The 22,979-nt window shown below is 39.0% G+C and overlaps 1 protein-coding gene across 2 annotated transcripts; it reads left to right on the top strand.

Moving 5' to 3' along the window:
• The first annotated feature begins 1,105 nt into the window (after positions 1-1,105).
• RTCA (RNA 3'-terminal phosphate cyclase) lies at positions 1,106-22,685 on the top strand. 2 transcript variants are annotated; one of them, XM_077746137.1, is made up of 11 exons: positions 1,106-1,374; positions 1,483-1,583; positions 3,753-3,896; positions 5,976-6,099; positions 9,271-9,329; positions 11,106-11,247; positions 12,046-12,170; positions 14,161-14,219; positions 17,581-17,675; positions 19,515-19,619; positions 22,312-22,685. In XM_077746137.1, exons 1-11 carry the CDS (start codon positions 1,330-1,332, stop codon positions 22,411-22,413), a joined length of 1,101 nt encoding a protein of 366 aa, XP_077602263.1. In that variant the 5' UTR covers positions 1,106-1,329; the 3' UTR covers positions 22,414-22,685. The 2 variants fall into 2 exon arrangements, with proteins under 2 accessions (XP_077602263.1, XP_077602264.1); XM_077746138.1 differs by lacking the exon at positions 3,753-3,896.
• Positions 22,686-22,979: the final 294 nt, after the last annotated feature.

The raw sequence follows: 22,979 nt of genomic DNA, 5'->3' as shown, positions 1-22,979 counted from the left end.
AAAGAAATAAAACAGTTTTAAAAAGTTGTCTGTTATGTTGTGGTTTATCATATTCTAATTTGTCTCCACTTAACTGTGAGTTTGTATATATTAAATATTATTTATATTATTATTGAGGATAACGTTGGTTACTTCTCAGTGTCTCAAATATACCTCCAATAAGTTCATGGTAGAACTGCCTTACTCTTCTTTGCTTACCTTGAGCCACAAGCAGGATCAAGAAGCGGACTATTGGGGCGCCTGGGTGGCTTAGTCGGTTAAGCGTCCGATTTTCGCTTAGGTCATGATCTCGCGGTTCGTGGGTTCGAGCGCCGCATCGGGCTCTGGGCTGACTGCCAGCCCAGAGCCTGGAGCCTGTTTCAGAGTCTGTGACTCCCTCTCTCTGACCCTCCCCTGCTCACGCTCTCTCTCTCTCTCCTAGAAATAAATAAAACATTGAAAAAAATTTTAAAAAAAGAAAACTATTGTGTCTGCCATGGTCTAAGGTGAATCATGTTAGTTGCACTGTTCTCCGGAGTCATGAACTTGCCCATACTCTTGGATAAGGTGGCATAACTGGCTTTTTAGGTTATTATATTACTGAGTCTGATTCTGCCCTTTTCCACCCATCCCCAAATAAATCGTGTTTCACAAGAGAAAACGAATGCTATTACTACTACTAGTATTAGTACTACCACTACACGCCCTCACCCACCTCTACCCCCTTGTGAGTAATGACAGGCTCACAGGTATCAAGGGTCAGACTGCTGAGAGGCAAACCCGGGCAGAGAGAAGGACCCTGCAATGCAGGGTCCAGACCTTTCTTACATCTTCCGCTCTAAATGTCTCCAGCCCTGGATACAGCAGGAGCCTCGAGAAAACGGAGGTAAACACAGATGTTTGCAGAAGGCTGAGAGACAACTTAAGAATCCAGTTTGAGTTGAAACGTAGGCTTTCTTCAATCTGCATGTTTTGCGGTATTCGGGACTCCAGTCTTCAACCCGCATATTTCCTGCCGCGCCCCAGGGTGCCTCCCAGGCCGCCAGCCCTTCTCCGGAGAGCGTCGGATTTGACGGAGTTTTCTTGGCACCGCCTCTTTTAAAGACCGCGTGGCGCACATGCGCACTGCCGCTGGACCCGGAGATCCCGGGTTCTGGGCGCCGGGGGCCAGGGTTCGTTTCTGCTGCATCCGGTTTTCCGGAGCAGGCGCTGCTTCCACGCTTCCGCTAGACCCCGCGGCCCCCAGCGGAGACCAGGGTTTCGGAGCTGCGAGGCCGGAGCGAGCGTCTCTTCTTTCTCCCACTCCGGCGGAGGCTTTGTCGCTGCGGGCCGGGCCCCAGGACGCCCCCAATGGCCGGGCAGCGGGTGGAGGTGGACGGCGGGATCATGGAAGGGGTGAGTACGGGGCCGGCTGCCAGGCCGGTGGCGCTGCAGCCCCGGCTGGGAAGGAGAGTGTTCCTGTCTGATGTTATCTCTCTCCCCTCCCACCCGCACCCTTGGCAGGGCGGCCAGATCCTGAGGGTCTCTACAGCCCTAAGCTGTCTTCTGGGCCTCCCCTTGCGGGTGCAGAAGATCCGAGCCGGCCGCAGCACGCCAGGCCTGAGGTAAATCCGGGCGCTGGGGGGCGCGGCCGCGGGGTGGGGGATGCGGGAGTGAGGGCGTGCCTGGCCGGGGGACCGGCTTTGGGGCTGGGGAATCGGGGGCCCGGGTGGTGATGCTTGGAAGGTCCCTGCCCTGAGGTTGAGGAATGTGAAAGCCGGGCCCCAGGGAGCATGCTCTGGCCCGGACGGTTGGCCATAACCAGGGCGGTGCAATCTGGAAAGCCTTAAGGGGCAAGTTGAGAAAATAGGCCCATGTTTTCTCTAGATGGCTAGAGTTCTCTCTCTTCCTGATGAGTTATCTTTCAGAATGTTTTTCCCGCGTCATCGGCATTCCAAGTACCCGGACAGCTTGCAGCAGCTGGCAAGATGGATCAGGGCAGAACAACCTGCGCTGGGCAGAGGAAACCCCCGCTTTTTAACCAGTGTATTCTCTGCTGCTGCATATTTTAGAATCATCGCTCAGGAAAGGGCCCTGAGATGTGTTATTCTAGCTTTCCTTCAGACCTCTAAGAAGCTATGAGTATGACCAGGATTATCAGTTGTGGACAGGGAAAAACCTTGACACTTGACCTTGTTTCTTGTCTGGGAAGCTAGGTGTGCCACTAGCTAAATTTCAGGTATATGCTCCTGCTAGAAGGGGACCCACGTTGAAGCCAAACTGATTTCTATGGGCATTGTAATAGATCAGCAATCTCTTAGTGTTTTATTTTATCCACATCCCGTTTTGAAAGTAGTAAAAGGCAATTATTGATATATGTAAACATTAATTGCCTTAGTCACAGCAGTCGTTTGCAGCAATGAATTTCACCAGTAGGGAAATGCAGTTCATTAAGGCTGTGGTAGGTACTTCATTCGTTTGCCAGTAGAGCTGCCGTGACAAAATACCACACACTGGGTGGCCTAAACAACAGAAATTCGTTTTCTCACGGTTCTGGAGCCTGCAGGCCCAAGATCAAGGTGGTGACGGGGTGGTTTCCTGGTTTCTGGGAAGATTCTTTTCAGGTCTCTCTCCATGGTTTGGAGATGGCTTCTCTCACTGCCTCTTCATGTGGTCGTCCTATGGGCATGTGTACCCCTGCTGTCTTTGTATGTCCTAATCTCTCTTTGTAAAAATTTTAAAAAATGTTTATTTCTGAGAAAGACAGAGCATGAGCAGGGGAGGGGCAGAGAGAGAGGGAGACACAGAATCTGAAGCAGGTTCCAGGCTCTGAGCTGTCAGCACAGAGCTTTACACGGGGCTTGAACTCGTAAACTGCAAGATCATGACCTGAGCTGAAGTTGGACGCCCAAATGACTGAGCCACCCCGATGCCCCCCTCCTCTTTTTATAAAGATACCACAGAGAATAGATTAGGACTTACCCTAAATGCCTCTTTTTAATTTTTTAAAGATTTTTAAGTAATCCCCGTACCTATCATGAGGCTCAAACTTACAACCCTGAGATCAAGAATTGCATACTATACTAATTGAGCCAGCCAGGAGCCCTCTAATTGTCTCTCTTTAACATAATCATCTCTTTATTTTATATTTATTTATTTATTTATTAATGTTTATTCTTTTTGAGAGAGAGAGACAGAGAGTAAGCAGGGGAGGGGCAGAGAGAGAGGGAGACAGAATCCGAAGCAGGCTCCATGCTCTGAATTGTCAGCACAGAGCCTGACGCGGAGCTCGAACGCACGGACTGAGATCATGGCCTGAGCTGAAGTCGGACACTTAACCATCTGAGCCACCCAGGTGCCCCCATAATCATATCTTTAAAGCCCGTGATTTCAACTACAGTCACATTCTGAGGCACTAAGAGTTAGGGCTTCAACAGAAGAATTCAACCCATAACAGGTACCATAGATTATTCAGTGACATGCAAGTGAAATTGGTGGCACTTCGTTTTATCAGTTTTCCTCTTTGGATACTTCTCATTTGCAGCAATTATCAGCCTGTGTGTTTTTAGCTAACATAAGTGGTCTGGAAGGAGCCCTTGAAAACTGCCTACTGGCAGGCAGTCTAGGTACATAAAAACCCAAAGAAGTTCTGGCCCTGAAGATATGGCACTTATTGTGGTTAGACCTTGCTTTTTTCTTGCCATTGCAGTTATATAAGTGGGTCATAAAATGTGGGGATATAGGCAGTCTGAATGCACACATTTTGATGCAGTTTTATGACCTGAATGTTGAAGGCCTCAACATTTATCTGGACTGGAAATGGTTCGAGATTTGTGTGATGGGCAACTGGAGGGGGCAGAAATCGGCTCAACAGAAATAGTGTTTACACCGGAGAAGATTAAAGGTGGAATCCACACAGCAGATACGAAGACAGCGGGGTATGTGTCACTTATATTTACGTATGGGCTTTGCAGTTAGACCTGGATTCAAGAGTGGGTACTACCACTTACTAGACAAGTTGCTTAACATCTTTGAGCTTTTGTTTCCTCACTTTTTTAATGCAGAAAACAAACCTTTCAGGGTTAGACATTATGGAGTTTTGGGTATCTAATTGCTTATTAATTACAGCTGTTATCATATCTAGAATTTTCTATAGAAAATAGAAACCATCTATTTCCAATCCTTCCTCCACATAATGAATGAGAGAATAAAGACCCTCTGGTGTTAAGTGATGTACCCAAGGTCTTGAAGTCAGAGACAGAACCAGAATTAGAATGTAGGCCTTCTGACTTCTAATCCACTAGACTGTATGGGAGGGACATCAGTTTAAAGTTGCAAATCCAGCTCCATTTAGGAGACTAAAACAAGCTTTTTCCTAGCAAGAAAACATATCTTACTTCTTTACTTTCTAACATTTTTATCCTTAACTGTGATTACAGTACCATGTGTTTTCTCAAGTGTCTACCATTGTTTTTGCTATTTCTTATTCCTAAAAGTAAGGTTTTCTTTGCTATTCTTAGAATCTGATTTTATCAGAGGAGTAGGGAGAAACTTTAAATGTTGCATCCTTCAAAGGGAATAAACACTGAGAAGTTTAGTAGTTTTAACCTTATGGTTTACTGTAAACTAAACATTTCCAAGTTTTTTCACTTGCTCCTAGGCTTAACTCCTTGAGAACAGGGATTATATTGTGCCCGTTTTCTCTTATAATATCTACCACATTATACAGTCAGTAAATCTATATTAAATTAGTGATATGCACTGTCAGTGATAGAAACTGTTTATTTCTTCTTACCATAAGAAATTTAAGTGATATCTTTTGGTATTAGAGGCTATGTCTAATCTACGCTACATCTGTATCTAATCTATGCTGTGTATGAATGTGACAGCTCGTTTAGAAAATCTGACCAAGTGTTTCATTTTATAAAATACTTCATATTCCATAATTATTTCTCATGATTTCTTACATTATTTTACTAAAATGAGCAAACAGAGGTGAGTTACAGAAAGATTATTTTCTTTAAACTTATTTCCATGTAAAATATCCAGCTGTCAGTCTTTGTGAAATATTATTCTATCATATCATAAACTCCATGATGGTAGGATCTATATCTTAACATCTTAACTTGATATTTGGAACAATGCCTTGTGCATGGTAGAGATGAGATAAAATTATTTAAGTATTTCTAGGCCTTGACTTTTGTGTGTGTAATTATCTGTCACTGTATGAACGTTATTACAGTTTAATTGACCCTATTTCCTATGGTGTATTTTTAGACTTTGATTGTATTAAATGCATTTTCATAAATTACACTTTCAAGAATCCTTTTATAAAAATGTTATAAAAATGGGGTCATTTAAAAAAAATCTTTTTTTGCTTTGTAAATTAATGTTTAATTCAAACCCAGATTTGCTGATCATTTAAGAACAGTTCCTTCTCAGGGTGCCTGGGTGGCTTAGTCGGTTAAGCGTCAGACTTTCGCTTAGGTCATGATCTCGCGGTTCGTGGGTTCGAGCCCTGCGTCGGGCTCTGTGCTGACTGCCAGCTCGGAGCCTGGAGCCTGTTTCAGTCTGTCATTCCGTCTCTCTCTGACCTTCCCCTGCTCACGCTGTCTCTCTCTCTCTCCTAGAAATAAATTAAAAAAATTAAGAAAAAAAAAAAAAGAACAGTTCCTTCTATGAAATAGTGTCTTTCTTTAAAATTCAGGATTTTATTGTTCAGTTCCTGGGGTAATTTTTTTTTTTTAAAGTAAGTTCTGCGCCCAGCCTGGGGCTTGAACTTATGACCCCAAGATCAAGAGTTGCATGCTCTACTAACTGAGCCAGCCAGGCACACTCTGCTTCTTCTTCTTCTTTTTTTTCTTTTAAGGGGTGTTTATTAACTTTAGACTTGGGGTATATGCCTGCCTTCCCAGTTGTCTGCAGTGTGTCTTGGTGATGTGCCTGTGCCTCAGTAATACCATGTTTGTAAGACTTTCAAAAGAAAATGCAGCTAAGCCTGTTTGCCTTCTCCTTAGGAGTGTGTGCCTCTTGATGCAGGTCTCAATGCCCTGTGTTCTCTTTGCTGCTTCTCCGTCAGAACTTCGTTTAAAAGGTGGAACTAATGCTGAAATGGCACCACAGATTGATTACACAGCCATGGTAAGGCCTTTCGTTGTTGTCGGTGAACTGAAGATGATCTAATGTATTCTTCTGAATCTCCATTCTCTAAATATATCCTGAGTGGTGTGTGTGTATACCTGTTTATTTCTGGGTGGTGTCTAGTTCTGTTGTGGGAGAAGGTAAGGAAGGGATTGATTATGTTTATTTTAGATTTTATGTTATATCTTGGAACAGTGTTCCTAGTGAATTCTTTTAAAACCTCAAGTGTAATTGTTGCGTGAATTATATTCTTACTATATAAATCAATCATTTTATAAATATAAGGATTATGTTTCGGAAGAAAAACCTCAAAACAGAAACTAAACATGTGTTTGACAAGAATTGAGGAGGATATGGAGAAATTGGAACCCTTACACTATTAGTTGGAATGCAAAATGGTGCAGACATTATGGAAGACAGTGTGGAAGTTCTTCAAAAAAATTAAAAACAAAACTACCATATAATCCAGAAATCCCACTTTTGAGTATTTATCCAAAAGGACAAAAATGAGGAACTTGAAGAGATATTAGCATTCCCATGTTCATTGCAGCACTATTCATAATAGCTAAGATGAGAAAACAACCTAAATGTCTGTTGATGGACGATTAGATAAAGAAAATGTGGCTTATACATACAGTGGAATACTATTCAGCTTTGAAAAAGATATTCTAGAATATGTGACAGCATGAATGAACCTTGAGGACGTGATGATAAGTGAAATAACCAGTCACATGAAGACAAATAGTGGCATGATTCCACTAGTATAAGGTATCTAAAATAATCAAATTCATAGAATCAAATAGTGGAATGGGGTATAGGAGGAAGGCAATGAGGAGTTCCTAGTCAACAGGCATACAATTTCAGTTAAGCAAGATGAATAAGCTCTAGAGATCTGTACAACATTTACCTGTAGTCAGCAATAATATATGCTACACTTAAAAGTTTGTTAAGAGGTAGATCCCATGTTAAGTGTTCTTACCTCAATAAGATAAAATTTTTTAAAATTAAATATCATTTTGAGCAAATCAGGGAACTCTAGATGCTGGCGAGGATGTGGAGAAACGGGCACCCTCCTACACTGTTGGTGGGAATGTAAACTGGTACAGCCCCTCTGGAAAACAGTGTGGAGGTTCCTCAGGAAACTAACAATAGAACTCCCCTATGACCCAGCAATAGCACTGCTAGGAATTTACCCAAGGGATACAGAAATGCTGATGCATAGGAGCACATGTACCCCAATGTTCATAGCAGCACTCTCCACAATAGCTAAAACATGGAAAGAGCCTAAGTGTCCATCAACGGACGAATGGATCAAGAAGAGGTGGTTTATCTATACCATGGAATACTACATGGCAATGAGAAACAATGAAATCTGGCCATGTGTAGCAACATGGATGGACCTTGAGGGTGTTATGCTGAGCGAAATAAGTCAGGCAGAGAAGGACAAATATCATATGTTTGCACGTATAGGAGGATTAGGAGGAACTTGACGGAGGAACAAGGGGGAGAAGAAGGGCGGAAATGGTGGGGGAAAGGGAGAGAGGCAAACCATGAGAGACTCTTGAATGCTGACAAAAACTGAGGACTGATGGATGTGGGGGGGAGGGGGGAGGGGCATGGAGGAGGACACTTGTGGGGATGAGCACTGAGTGTTATGTGGAAACTAATTTGACAATAAACTATTTGTAAAAAATCATTTTGGCTATAAATTTTCAGAATGATGAAACTCAGTGTTGACTCTCTTAGTAGGAGAGAGAAGCGGTGTCCTCTTTTTTCCTCCAGGTTTATCGAGGTATAATTATAGTAAAATATACCTTTTTAGCGTACAGTTCTGTGATTTTTGACCCATGGTTGTGAACCAGCCACCATAGTCAAGATACAGAATTACTGTAAGAAATTACCTCATACCCCTGTGTAATCAGTCCTGTGCCCCAGCCCTTGGCACCTGCTCATCTATTCTGTCATAGTTTTGCCTTTTTTTCAGAATGCCATGTATAGGAATAGTACCGTATGTAGCCTTTTGAGCCTGTCTTTCTCCCCATTTACCATAATATGTTTGAGATTTGTCCATGTCCCTTGTTTTGGCAATAAGAGAGAAGTAGTATTCTGTTATATGGATGTCCCAGTTTCTTCATCCAGTCATCTGTTGAAGGACATTTGGGATGTTTCTAGTTTCTGGCAATATGAATACAGTCTGTGTAAGCATTTACATACAGGTTTTTTTACGTGAATGTAAGTTTTCATTTCTTTTGGGTGATTACCAAGGAGAGGCATTGCTGGTAATAGTAAGTATAGATATGATTTTATGACAGATTGCCAGATTGTGTTGGCGTCTTCACAGGCTGCGTGGTTTTGCATTTTCACCAGCCCTGTATCAGAGTTTCAGCTCTGCTGCATCTCCCCAGCACTTGATATGGAATTTAATTTTTTTTGCCATTTTACTAGATGGTATAATCTTTTAAAATTCAGTTTGATAAGGGTGTATAATGAAAGTTACTATCTCTTCACCTAATAATTCCACTTCAAGGAAATGACCCTAATTAAATGTTACAGAATGAGGCCAAAGATAAATGTTAAAGATATTTGAACAGAGCATTATATACTGTAGTAATCGTTATATAATGTACACATAATTATGTAATAATGAGCACTTAGGGAATGGTTCAGTAAATTATGCTAGAATGCCATACAATTATTCAAATACTGTTTGGGCAGAATTTTATGATGTCAGGAAAATACTTTTGTTTGTAATGTTAAAAGAAAAAAATGAAGATAAAACATTAATATGCAGTGAGATTTCAATGTATAATGAGAAGGCAGAATGGAATGCTGTTCACCACTATCCCCTAATTTCTTATGTATTATATCGAGAAGGGTTAGGAAATACTGTCCTGTCGAGTAAAATAATCACTGGGATCGAGGATTGTGAGTTCTGATATTTTTTTCATTTGATAGACTTGCACAACGCTGATTAACTAAAAGTAAAACTTTTAAGGTTAGTTTACATGTCAGTATTTTATTTGAGAAACAGAACTAGTATGCACATTTTTATATCAGTGTTTATCTGTAGTACCTTCTTGTCAGCTCAGTGCAGAGCACTTTTGTTTAGTGAATATACTTGTTGAATCAGTGAACATTTGTGGTTAATGTCACAATAAACTTATTTTTCAGGTTTTTAAGCCAATTGTGGAAAAATTTGGTTTCCAATTTAATTGTGATATTAAAATGAGGTAAGTTACTTGTTTGTTAGCCCCTTGACCCACCATTTGTGCAAAAAAAATAGTGGGAAAGTTAAACTATAGAGAATTATTCTGGAGCCCACTACTTCTTGTAGGAAATAATTATGTTTTGTGGCTTAAAAACAGTAAGCAGCATAGGCATGGGAACTTGAAAGCAGCTGTATATAGTGTTTGCTTGTTTCTTGGGAGACATATTTTCAAGGGAAATGCTACACTGAGGGACCTTTATATCTAGTGTCCATGCTCAGCACAGATTGAATACTTTCTGTGTGCAGACAACTGGACTAGACACTGCACAGTCATAAAAGGGATTCTTTTCCACAGTGCAGTCAGAATTATTTTCCTAGGAAGCACATTGGGCATTCAGGTTATTTCCCTTCAAGGCTTCCCTTCTGCCACATAATAACAAGGTCAGATTTCCTGGTGTGGCATTTAAGTGTGTTGCAATCCTGTTGCAGTTTACCTTTCTAACTTCATTCCCCCTTCTTCATGTGTTCTTTCTTTTTTTGAGAGAGAGTGAGCATGAGTGGGAGTTGGGGGGCAGGGGCAGAAGGAAAGAGAGAGAAAATCTTTTTTTTTTTCTCTTTTAAATGTTTTATTTATTTCTAGGAGAGAGAGAGAGAGAGAGACAGCGTGAGCAGGGGAGGGTCAGAGAGGGAGGGAGTCACAGACTGAAACAGGCTCCAGGCTCTGAGCTGGCAGTCAGCACAGAGCCCGACACGGGGCGCGAACCCACGATCCGTGAGATCATGACCTAAGCGAAAGTCGGATGCTCAACCGACTAAGCCACCCAGGCGCCCCGGAAAGAGAGAGAAAATCTTAAGCAGGCTCCATGCTCAGCACAGAGCCTGACTCAGGGCTTGATCCCATGACCCTGGGAATATGACCTGAACTGAAATCAAGAGTTGGACACTCAATCAACTAAGCCACCCAGGTGCCCCTGTCCTCCATGTATTCTAACATATGATTGCTTACTGTTCTTTAAACTTACTTTGTGCCTTGGGGCTTTCATGTCTTTGTTCATATTTTTCCTTCTCTGCTCTCCTAAAAACTGGAAATCCTATATTTTTTCAAAATGTAACTTGTAATTTCTTGTGGGAATTGTCCATGAGTGTGTCTCAGTTGGAATTCATATTTGCACCTCCCTTGTAGTCTTTTTTACAGCCTGACTTGTGTTCCAGTAAGTTGTTTGTAGAGCCATCTCTCAACCAGATGGGATTCAGGTAGATAGGGGCAGTTACTTTCATCTGTATGTTCCCATCATCTTCTATAAAATAAGTGACACTAAATATTTGAGTTAAAATTTTGTTTGTGTTTAACTACTTAATATTCATCGTATTTTACTGAGTACCTCCTACTTACCAGACATTGTTTTAGGCAGGAGTATAGCAGGAACAAAATAGACAAAGTCCTGCCATCAAGGAATTTATATTTTAAAACAGCACTGTCAGAAAGAACTTTCTCTTCATTGACAGGCATGTTCCCTGTCTGTCCAGTATGGTAGCCACAAGCCACGTAAGACTGCTGAGCACTTGAAATGTGGCTAGTGCGACTGGGGAGCTGAGTTTTAGATTTAATTTAAATTTAAGTAGTCACATATAGTTTGTGGCTACCATATTGGATAGCACAGATCTAAAATGCTGTTTGGAAATTTCAAAGATGAATTACATATTTGGATCTAATTCATGTGTTATTTTACTGTAAATGTTGAGCTGTATTTTTGTCCTACAATCACTTTATGTGAGTATTTGTCATACTTTTTTGTAGGGGCTACTACCCAAAAGGGGGTGGTGAAGTGATTGTCCGAATGTCACCTGTTAAACAGTTGAACCCAATAAATTTAACTGACCGTGGCTCTGTGACTAAGATATATGGAAGAGCTTTTGTTGCTGGTGTTTTGCCATTTAAAGTAAGTTGTCTAGAAGTGTACGTGGGTCTTGGTAAGTATTATGTCATCTAAATTTTGAAATTTTTGAAAGTACTTAATGTTTTTCTTTTTAAGTATCTCTACACTCAGTGTGGGAGTAAAATTTAAAACCCTGAGATCAAGAGTTGCGTGCTCTACCAGCTGAACCAGCCAGGCACCCCAAAAGCACTTAATTTTTTGAAAATGTTTTATTTATTTTTGAGAGAGAGAGCATGTGAGCAAGGGCGGGGCAGAGAGAGAGACAGAGGGTCTGAAGTGGGCTCTTTGCTGACAGCAGCAAGCTTGATGTGGGGCTTGAACTCACAAACCACAAGATCATGACCTGAGTTGAAGTCAGATGGCGAACCGACTAAGCCACCCAGGTGCCCCAAAGCACTTAATTTTTTAGTAAATTTAATTAAAACTTTCCTGGGGCACCTGGGTGGCTCAGTCGGTTGAGCGTCCAACTTCAGCTCGGGTCACGATCTCATGGTTTGTGGGTTTGAGCCCCACGTCGGGCTTTGTGCTGGCAGCTAGCTCAGAGCCTGGAGCCTGTTTCAGATTCTGTGTCTCCCTCTCTCTGACCCTCCCCTGCTCACGTTGTCTCTCTCTCTCTCAGAAATAAATAAAACATTAAAAAATTAAAAAAAAACTTTTCCCCAAACTTCTGTGCTACACTTGAAAATCAAGTTTTTTTAATGCATGTAAGAGATATTAATTATTGTACGTGTCTTTGAAAGCTTGAAAACAATTGTCAAAATAATCATTATTTTATTCTCTTTTTCTGTCCTGCCAAGCTAGGTGGCAAAAGACATGGCGGCGGCAGCTGTAAGATGCATCAGAAAGGAGATTAGGGATCTGTATGTTAACATCCAGCCTGTTCAGGAACCTAAAGACCAAGCCTTTGGCAATGGAAACGGAATAATGTAAGACAATATACTTTTTCCTGGATACTGATTGAAAGCTCTGAAATAATTATCCTGTTTAAATTAAAGATTTGTAGTTTTTTGGTTTAAGTTTTACAGTTTTAAAAAGGCACATTTTTAAGGACATTCCAACCCAAACCAGTAGGAATGAATTAAGTTGACTATTTTATTCTGAATTTTTTTTTCTGAGGATAGTTTGCCTTTTATTACATTGTAAGAGCCCTTTTGCTCTTAACATTTAAGAGAACTTGAATGTTTAAGCTAATCAGAAGTTAGCCTTTGAAGCTGATCCTGAGAGAAATATTTCCAGTTGTTTTTCTGTGCCTCAAATATAAGTCCATACATACGTATATAGTAGATATGGCAAAGGTCCATTTAGAAAAGAATTATGTTATTTAATTATGAGTTGTTGATTTAAATATAAAAATGCTTTTTTTTAAAGTTATTTTTTTCATTAATTTATTTTGAGAGGGAGAGTGTTCACACATGTGCCAGTGCAAGTGCGGAAGGGACAGAGAAAGGGAGAGAGAATCCCAAGCAAGCTCTGTGCCATTAGTGCAGAGCCCACCACAGGGCTCCGTCTCACAAACTGTGAGATCATGGCCTAAGTTGAAATCAAGAGTTGGACGTTTAACTAACTGAGCCATGAAGATTTCATTGTTGAGTAATCTCTACACTGAATTGAAGGTTTGAACTCACAACTCTTGAGATCAAAGTCGCATGCTCCACTGACTGAGCCATCCAGGTACCCCCAATTTAAGCTTTAATTGAGTTTTTGAGGTATAAGAGTATCTCTTGTGAATAGAAAGTCTCTTTTTCAGAATTTCTACTAAAGGGTTTGAATGCATAAACATTCCACATTTGATAATACTATCTAAAAACTAAAACAGAACCAAAAATTTCTGTAAAAAGGTTTTTTTTTAATGAAGTATAGTTGACCCAATGTTACATTAGCTTCAGGTGTACAACATAGTGATTTGACAATATGTTCTGTTTTGCTCACCTCAAGTGTAGCTTCTGTCTGTCTCCTTATAATGCCATTACGGTACCACTGACCGTATTCCCTTTGCTGTGGCTTTCATCCATTCTGTAATAGGAAGCCTGTATCTCCCACTCCTCTTCACCCATTTTGCCCATCCCCCTAGCAACTGTCCATTTGTCCTCTGTATTTATGGGTCTTTTGTGCTTTTTGTTGGCTTTGTTTTTTAGATTCCACATGTAAGTGAAATCATGTGGTACTCGTCTTTCTCTGTCTGACTTATTTCAGTTAGTGTAATACCCTCTACGTCTGTCCATGTTGTTGCAAATGGCAAGATCTCATTCCTTTTTAAGGTTGAGTAATATTCCATTGTATATACCATATCTTTTTCCATTCATCTATTGATGGACACTTGAGTTGCTATTGGCTACTGTAATTATTGATAGATATGTAATTATTGCCATTTTGTTATTTGTTTTCTGGTTGTTTTTGTAGTTGTTCTCTATTCCTTCTCCTCTTGCTTCCTTTGTAATTGATCAATTTTGGTAGTGGTTTTTTCTCCTTATTTTCTGTGTATCGAAGTTCTAGGTGGTTACTATGAGGTTGATATATAACATCCTAAGCATATAGCAGTCTGTATTAAGTTGGTCACTTATATTCAAATACATAGGAAGAACTTTTCACTTTATGATAATAATAAAACACTTTATAGTGCATAGATAATGGTATCATTTAATGTGAATGACAACCTCCAGGAGAGCCACTCCTTACCTGTGAATGGATTAGAATCTAGTGTGACTTTGTGTCAGAAGAGCTGACAGGTACTGATGCCCTGATGAAGATGGAGAGTGCTAATCATCCTCTTTGTATGAAGAATTTCACTTTTGCAGTTTGCTAAGTAGATCTAATGCTACATATTTAATAACCACTATTCCCCTGGTTGTATTTGCATGTGATTTTAGAATATTTATTACATAGATAGTAATCCTTTTTTTTCTCCCCCCTATTTAGCATTATTGCTGAGACATCTACTGGCTGTTTGTTTGCTGGATCATCGCTTGGTAAACGAGGTACAGATAAATGAAGTCCACAGAACCCAGTGCTAGTGTAAAATTTTTTAATTACCTGTCAGGATTAGACCATTATAGCATATAAGATGACAAGTTTGAAAGAACATGATTAACTAGTTCTGTTTTGGAGTCAAACTTTCAGTATTTCTCCTAACTTTATACTTCGAAAATTTTCAAACTTACAAGAAAGTTGAATGATTAATGAGCATCTATAACACTGTTCTAGATATACCTGCAGTGAACTATTAGCTCCAAGTTGTGTGTGTTTCTGAACTATTCAAATATAAGTTGGAGATAGCATATCTCGCCCCTGAATACTGCAGCATGGATATCCAGAGAACAATACCTATATAGTCACAATACCATTTTTACACCCAAAGAATTTCTCTGTTATATTTAACATAACCACTTACCTCCAAAATATTTTTTAGAGCAATGGGGGATTTTCTTTTTTGAGCACTCCCAGAAATTGGTCATCATTTCTGTTTAGTTTCTTTGCTGCTGCAGAAAGTTTCACTGTTTTTTTTTCCCCCCCTTTCATGATACTGACATTTTGAAAAGTCCAGGCCATTTTCTCATAGGATTTCCCACAATCTGGATTTGTCTGATTGTCTCATGATTAGATTTTTTTAGGTGAAACATTTTTAGCAGGAATATTGCATAGGTGGCTGTGTACATTTCATTGTATCACAACAGAGTTAGTGAGAATGTCAGTTTGTCCTTTCTTGGTAAAGGTGACTGTGATCATTTAGTTATGTAGTGTCCTCCAGGTATGTCTGCTATAAATTCTTTCCCTTTTTTTTAGGTAGTAAGTCATCTGGAAGAATACTTTGATACCATCTGATTATCCTATTCCTATACAGCTTTCATCCAGTGGTTTTAGTGTCCATTGATGATTCTTCCCTGCATCAGTTATTATATTAGTGATTTCAAAAAACAATATTTTTGTGAAAGGGAAATGTAGTTAAGATTTAGCATATTTGGAAGAAGAGAGACATGTATACATCTGATAGTTAATATTTGAAGTTACTTTTGCCATCAAGGCGATTCCTAGTTGAACTTCTTGATGTTTGTGTGGTAGTTGATAGCTTTATTCCTACTTTGTAGATCTTTCAAAGATGCTTACCCTTGCTGTGCTGTTTTGCCGCATTATTATTGCTGAGTACAAGAAATTTCAGATAATCTTAGTCTCCTCATTTCTCATTTGGTAGATGTAGATACTCGTTGGGTGTCAAATCTTAACAACATTATAGAGTAAATAAAATTAACATCTCCAGTTGGCCTGACTTAAGTGAATTCTATTTAAAACTGTGCTGTTTAAACTGTGGTTGGTGGACAGGTAACATATCCGCATGATCTGACATTTTGTTAGAAAAACACATTTTGAGACTTATTCCATACCTATCAAATTAGAATCTCTGGAAGTTGGGCCCAAGGATCTGTCTTAAGAAGCTCACAGCATATTTCTGAGGTATAATGAAGTTTGAGAAGTAGTGATAAAAAATATGTATTTAGAGTACACTAATTACTTGTTAGGGACTGTAAAGAATCAATGTGGATAGTGAGCTATTGCATACTGTATCTACAGCAGACTTGAAGAAACAAAGATAATACAAAATATAAAGCAGAGACTGGGAGTCCATGTAAGTAATAAGTGCTTGGCAGACATTGGGTGGAATATGAGTTCATTGGGTACTAAGATGTTCCGTGTACTGTTTACTAGGGTCACAGACATGTGAGCCACTGTCCTGTTTCCTGGCTTAGTTGGTTAGAGGAGACAGACCATAGTATTCCCAGGGTATCATAGGAACACAGGAGAAGAACAGCTAATATTCCTTTGGGGGCTGATTGACCCCAAATCTGGCCTCTGCCATTCAGTAATCTTCCACTAGGTTCTGTAGATAAGTAGAAATTAACCAGATGAAAGTGAGCCAAGGAGGAAGGACAAAGGACAGTGCTGACACAAAAGAGTGTTGTTCTGTGTCTGGGCAACTACAACTATGTATGATGAGTGTAGGGTCTGGAGTGGGGAGTGGAGATGAAGTTAGAGAGGTTGACAGAGGCCAGATTTTGAAGGACTTTGTTGACAGGTCATATAAAGGAATTTGGGTTTCATCATAAAAACATAAAGATTTAAAAACATTTTTTAAAGTTTATTTATTTATTTAGAGAGAGGGAAGAGAGAGAGAGGTGAGAGCAAGCAGGGGACGGGAAGAGAGAGAGGGTAAGAGAGAATCTCAAGTAGTCTTTGCACTGTCAGTATGGAGCCTGACATGGGGCTTGAACTCACAAACCATGAGATCATGAACTGAGCCAAAACCAAACCAAGAGTCAGTCACTTAACTGACTTAGCTACCTACGTGCCCTGAATGCGTAAAGATTTTAAGGAAGAATGTAATATCAGCTCTTTGGAAAGGTAATTCTGATAGCTGTGTAGATGATTACAGGAAAACCATATTGGAGGCAGGAAGACAAGACTATTATAGCTGTTTAGGTCAGAAATGATGAAGACTTTTACAAAGGGATGCAGTCATTGGGGTTAGAGAGGTGAGTACTGATACAAGGATATTAGGAGAGGAAGTAGATATTTGGTGACCAGTTGGATATGGGAAGTTCGGAAGGCAATGTGAAGAATGACCTTCTAAATTTCTAGCTTAGACACCTAGAAACATTTCAACTTGTGACATAGGAGGTAGAGTTAGTTTGCCAGGGTAGGTGATAGTTTTAGATATATTGCACTGAGGTTGTAAAGCAATCATACTTTGTTATTAGCAATACTTAAAATTAACTTTGCTGACCAGCCCTGAAAAAATTGCTAATATTCCATCAACACTTTTTTCTTACTTTGTCATATTAGATTACTTTTATTTTTAACTTGTCTTTGGACAACACAGTTTCAGAATGCAAGTACTTATTTTTAGAGTTATAATGGTAGGAGGGAATAGATGATAGATACGGAATCAAATCAGGCTCCAGGCTCTGAGCTGTCAGCACAGAGCCTGATGCAGGGCTCGAACTCATGAGCTGCAAGATCATAACCTGAGCTAAAGTCATATTCACTTGACTGAGCTTAACCAACTCAACCAACTGAGCCACCCAGGTGCCCCCATAATTAATACTTTTAAAACAGGGCCAAATACAGCCTGGTTTTTGCTCCACTAAGTTCATGTAAAGATAAAAATTGTTTGCATGTGCTAAGCTCTCAGAAGATTAAATATACTTAAAAATCTTAAGTGAGTTGGTTGGGTGAGTTCAGAGTCCTTTTTAAAAAAGCTGTCCCAGTGCTAACTGGGATATACTAATTCAACTCTTTGCCTCTTAGTAATTAATTTGTTTTTCTTTTACATTGTGTCTGTTGTAGGTGTGAATGCAGACAAGGTTGGAATTGAAGCTGCCGAAATGCTGTTAGCAAATCTTAGACATGGTGGTGCTGTGGATGAGTATCTGCAAGATCAGGTAATAATGATTTTAGGATAAAAACCTTTGAATCTATTAGATTTGAGTATTTGATAATTAGATTGAATATACATTTTATTTTATTTCTTTTTTGAGGGTTTTTTCTTTTTCTTTTTTTTTTTAATTTACGTAATTACTACTGCACCCCATGTGGGGCTTGAACTCGATCCTGAGATCAGGTGTCTCATGCTCCTCAAACTGAGCCAGCCAGTTGCCCCTGATGAATATAAGTTTTATCACTGACTTTGAGAGGCTGATTGGTTGTGTCCCAAGTTCAACCAGTTTTTAAATATTTTTCTGGAATTTATATTCCTCAAATTTCAGTTTTCATCTTCACTTGGCCACAGCATTTGCTACAATTGGTCATTCTTTTCCTTCTCTAAATACTTTGCTCCCTTGGTTTCTGAAGCACTATTTTCTTTCCATCTCCCTGGCCGTGTATTCTAGTCTCTTTGGTAGTTCGTTATTGTGGTTTTCATCTTCTCAACCTCTAAGTTTTGGAGAGTCCCTAGGCTTCGGCCCAGGCCTCTTCTTCGTCTGTGTTCACTCCCTCAGTTGTTTTGTCCATTCTCATAGCTTATGTCTCACCTGTGCACAGACAACTCCCAAATTTATAGCAACTAGTTCAGGCCTTTTCCTTTACTCTGTCCCTTGTGCCTGTCAGCATCTCCCCTTGGATGTGTGATAGACCTCTTACACCAGACACGTCTGTTCATATGGAGAAATGCTGGTGAATATTCGCAAGTCAGATCTTTTTATGGTCACCTGTCTTGATGGATTTTCTTTTTCTTTACCTCACTTTTTTCTCCTTAATCTCAAACCATCAATCTGCATTTAGAAATGTATTCTTTAGGGTTTCTTAACTGGTTTCTTTCCTTTTTTTATTTTTTAAGTAACTCTACACTCAGTGTGCGGCTCAAACTTAAAACCCAAGATCAAGAGTCTCTTGCTCCACCAACTGAGCCAACTAGGGGCCCCTTAACTAGTTTCTTTTTGTTTTTTAAATGTTTGTTTGTTTGTTTGTTTGTTTATTTATTTGTTTTTGAGAAAGAGAGAGACAGAGACAGAGAGCAGGGGCAGAGAGAAGGGGAGAGGATCTGAGGCGGCCTCTGCACTGACAGCAGAGAGCCCAATGCAGGGCTCAAACTCACGAACCATGAAATCATGACCCGAGCCAAGGTCAGATGCTTAACCAACTGAGCCACCCAGGAACCACTCTTTAACGAGTTTCTTGTTTCCCTTATTTCTAGTCTCTTCCTTCTTGCCATGGTGCACTCTGTACTCTCAGGAATTCTGTACTAGTGTATTTATTTACCCACTAAAATGTAGTTTTAGGGGCCCTTGGGTGGCTCAGTTGGTTAAGTGTCTGACTCTTGATTTCAGCAGCAGGGCCTGCTTGGGATTCTATCTCTCCCTCTCTTCCTCCCCTTCCCCTCATGTACATGCGCTCACTCGCGCTCTCTCTCTCTCTCTCTCTCATACATAAACTTAAAAAAAAATGTGATTTTAGACAATGGAAGAAGTTTGTCATATTATATATTCCATCTTGTAGAAACAGTTGGTCTGATATATTAAGTTTTAACTCTATGTTTTATTCTTAAGCACTAATTTTAGAAAATCTATATTGACAACTACTGCTAAGCATTTCTCTACCACAGCACAGACTGTGGGTGACACAGGTTTTCTATCATTTCTTAAGACTTCTAGAAACCTAAAGAAGTAGAAATTCTTTGAGCTATTTTGATTTCTAGTAGTACTTTCATATGATAAGCAGTAGAGTTTTAACTCCAAATATTAGTAAATGTGTGAAATTTTCCTTCTTTGTTCTTTTTTTAATAGCTGATCATTTTCATGGCACTAGCTTGTGGAGTTTCCAGAGTAAAAACAGGACCAGTTACACTCCATACACAAACAGCTATACATTTTGCTGAACAACTAGCAAAGGTGAGTGTTCCATTAGAAAGTAATTGATTTTTATCGTAGCCAGTTTTGGGTCAGGTTGTAATAAACAGAATACTTAATGACAGTCATAATTGTTCTCCCTCACCTAGTACTTCTTGTGTGGCAGACATTGGGCTAACTCAGCAGTTTCCCTGAATCATCTTACTCTGCATAACCATTTTATTTTTTTATTTTTTCAAGTTCGTTTATTTTGAGAGAGAGAGAGTGCAAACGGGAGAGGCAGAGAGAGAGGGAGACAGAATCCCAGTCAGCCTCTGCACCACCAGCACAGAGCCTGATGTAGGGCTTGAACACACAAACCATGAGATCATAACCCTAGCCTAAATTAAGAGTTGAATGCTCAACCAACTGAGCCACCTAGGCACCTCAACTCTACATAACCATGTTAGCTTGCTGTTTATTATTATTCCCATTTTGCCTGTGAGTAAAGTGAGGTAAAGGGATTAAATTAACTGCTCAGGACCACATGGTTTGTTGGTGGCAGAGCTGGGCTTTGACCAGATCCAGGAAAGCACACAGCAAAGCCCATGTGTGCTGCCACCTTATGGTATAAAGATACTTCTGTGAGAAGTATGAAATCAAATCATAAGGAATTCCTAGTTGGCCGTAAACTTAAATATTTATATGAAATTTTAAGTTTCATTTTCTTTTGATTCTGCAGTAGAATAGAATATTTGCTGAAATTTTAAAACCAGTTCTCTGAATTTTTAAGAGTAGATTTACAATTTTTTAGTGAAACGGGTTAGTAGTGAATAAACTCATATTTATACCTTTTCTGCAGGATTCTTAATTTTTAAAAAAATGATTAATTTGTATTTTTTCTCTGAAACGAATATAATTTCCTTATAAAAAATTTGGAAAATAAGGGGGAAAAACTGCCTATAATTCCCTTTTGCCAGTACAACCACTGTTGACATTTAGTTATTTTCCTGTTAAAAGTGTTTCTCTTTGCATTTTTGTTTTACACTTACTGCATATAGCTTCATTTCTTGCCTTTTTCAGTAATGCATGTTTCTATTTTGCTATAGTCTTTATAATGTAACTTCATAAAGTGATCTATAATTTATAACTCAGAATTTTATAAACGAAGGTGCTGATCTTAAGTATTTTTAAAAATTATAAAAGTAATGCACACTATTAAAAAAAACTGTAATAGAAGGGTAGCAAGCACAAAGTTGGGAGTTGCTCTACTCCCGACAGTTTATTTGTATGATTTTTAATAACATATACCTTTTTTTCTTGTTATTAGACTGCGTAGATAGATTTTGATTCAATTGTAGGAAAAGGCTAATAGGAATTGAAGGCAAATTATATTTGATGTCAAGAGATAGTTAACAGTACTTTTTATTATTCCATGTATACTGTATTTGTAGCTATTACTTGTCATTTTTTTCTTTGTAAACTATGATCTCTTTGGTGGCAGGGAGTAATAAGTTACATTCATATAGTCCTCACTTTTTATAGTCCTTTTCACAGAGTAGACACTGACATGTTATTTGAAGGGAATACGTAGTAGAGAGTGCTGTGAACTGGAATTCAAACTGTGCTCTGGTTTCTTGTTCTGCTCTGTGCTGTCTCCGTGACTTGGGGCATGGTGCTTTATCTTTCTGTGCCTCAGTGCAGGTAATTCATCTGTAATATCAGGGACTGGTGCATAGTTCATTAAGACTCCTAGCTTTACATTTTTGTAGTTTCAGTATGTTTATATATAGGCTAGAAATGATTTCCTTGAGTGTTCCAGTGTTTCATATTTACATAATGCTTACAATTTGAAATATAATGTGTACATATATATAATCACACAGGTAGTTGGCTATATAGGTCAGAATTCAGTGATTATTCATTCAACAGTAATTTTCAGTGTCTGCTGTATATCAGTATACTGTCACATAATCCTGAAACTGGAAGCAGGGCCCCAGAATGATGGTTTTCAAATTGTGTTTCATACAATCCTAAGGTCTTAGGCATATTTGAAATCCATTTGCTACAAATTCAACCTACTCAGTTGTTTTGATTTTAATTGTTTTATTAGAATGATCACAGTAGCTTTAAAAGAAAATCATGTTTCCAGAATATAGTGATAGAGACCAAATATTTCAAAGCCCAACTTCAATTCGTTAACAAGTGAAAAATACCATGTTAAGACCAATAAAGATGAAGGGCCTCCCCCCACTTTCCTTCTCTGAGCTAGATTTTTTTGAATAGCATAGTTAGGGAATTAAATTGGCAAGAAAAATTTGAGGGAATTTAAAAACTTGATCTTGACCAGATCAGAGAATTATTAAATGCTTCAGTGCCATGTTTTAGGAAAAATACAGGAAGTAGGTAGTAAAGGTACATTATAGTTAACAGTTGAGATTTTACTAATGATATTTGCCTAGCCTGCAGATATCGTGGGGGTTGTGATTCAGTGGGTGTGGAACAGGGCCCAGGCTGTACATTCTGACGGGACCCCACAGGTATATGTTACCTTTGAGCAAGAGTCATGCTTCTGGAGCAAAATATTTTATATTTAGGCTATTGAATTTCTCGAGTCATTTGATCTTTGTGCCTCTAGCATCTTCAATAAAATGAATTTGATATTAACTGCTTGCCTATTTAAGTTGGATTTAAGGGCTCTATGTCTCTCTTATATACTACAACGCTTATAAACTAAACGCTTCTCTGGTTTCAGGCTAAATTCTCTGTGAAGAAATCAGAAGATGAAGAAGATGCCTCTAAAGACACTTATATTATTGAATGCCAAGGAATTGGGATGACAAATCCATATCTATAGGGTATTTGCCTTTTAAATAATACCTCAATGATATATTGCACTAATTCATTTCATAAATACTACAAAACAGTGAATAAGAAGTAACTTATTAAAGGACCTGACTTAAATTTGTAGATGAAGTACAGAGTGTTATAGATTTGCTGAGAATGCCTCATCAAATTAATCTCACTTTGATGATCTCCTGAGGTAAAGACAATGAAATGCAAGAGTTGATGGATATGTATGATAGCTGATTTCAGTATTAAAGTATGGAACTAGAGTATTTTTTTCTACCTGAAGTGTGTTTTTCTTTCTTATTTAATGGAGTAAGTCAGGGATGTAGATTTGGTCTGTTAATTTGTGGCTGGTACTAATCAGGTTACTGAAACCTCACGTATAATGAGACAACTTTTTGCACAGGTATTTGCTGTGTCAACAATAACATTTAATAAGCATTTTCTTGTTCTAATTATATGTTTCTTCTTTCCAGTGGGCACTTGGTAAATACTGATTTTGAATCTGTTGAATGTTTTGAAAGCCGAACAATGAGGATTGCAAAATTGAACCCTAGTAAATTTGTCCAAATT

Source organism: Crocuta crocuta, unplaced genomic scaffold (genome assembly GCF_008692635.1).
Source record: "Crocuta crocuta isolate KB4526 unplaced genomic scaffold, BGI_CrCroc_1.0 scaffold48, whole genome shotgun sequence".
NCBI lineage: Eukaryota > Metazoa > Chordata > Mammalia > Carnivora > Hyaenidae > Crocuta > Crocuta crocuta.
This window is presented reverse-complemented; position numbering and strand designations above follow the sequence as displayed.

Bases quoted from the DNA above. Each gene is read 5' to 3' on its own strand.
- RTCA (XM_077746137.1), top strand. From the start codon at position 1,330: ATGGCCGGGCAGCGGGTGGAGGTGGACGGCGGGATCATGGAAGGG. The intron at 1,584-3,752 runs GTAAATCCGGGC...TGAATGTTGAAG, and splicing joins CGCAGCACGCCAGGCCTGAG to GCCTCAACATTTATCTGGAC. The intron at 3,897-5,975 runs GTATGTGTCACT...CCTTCTCCTTAG, and splicing joins GCAGATACGAAGACAGCGGG to GAGTGTGTGCCTCTTGATGC.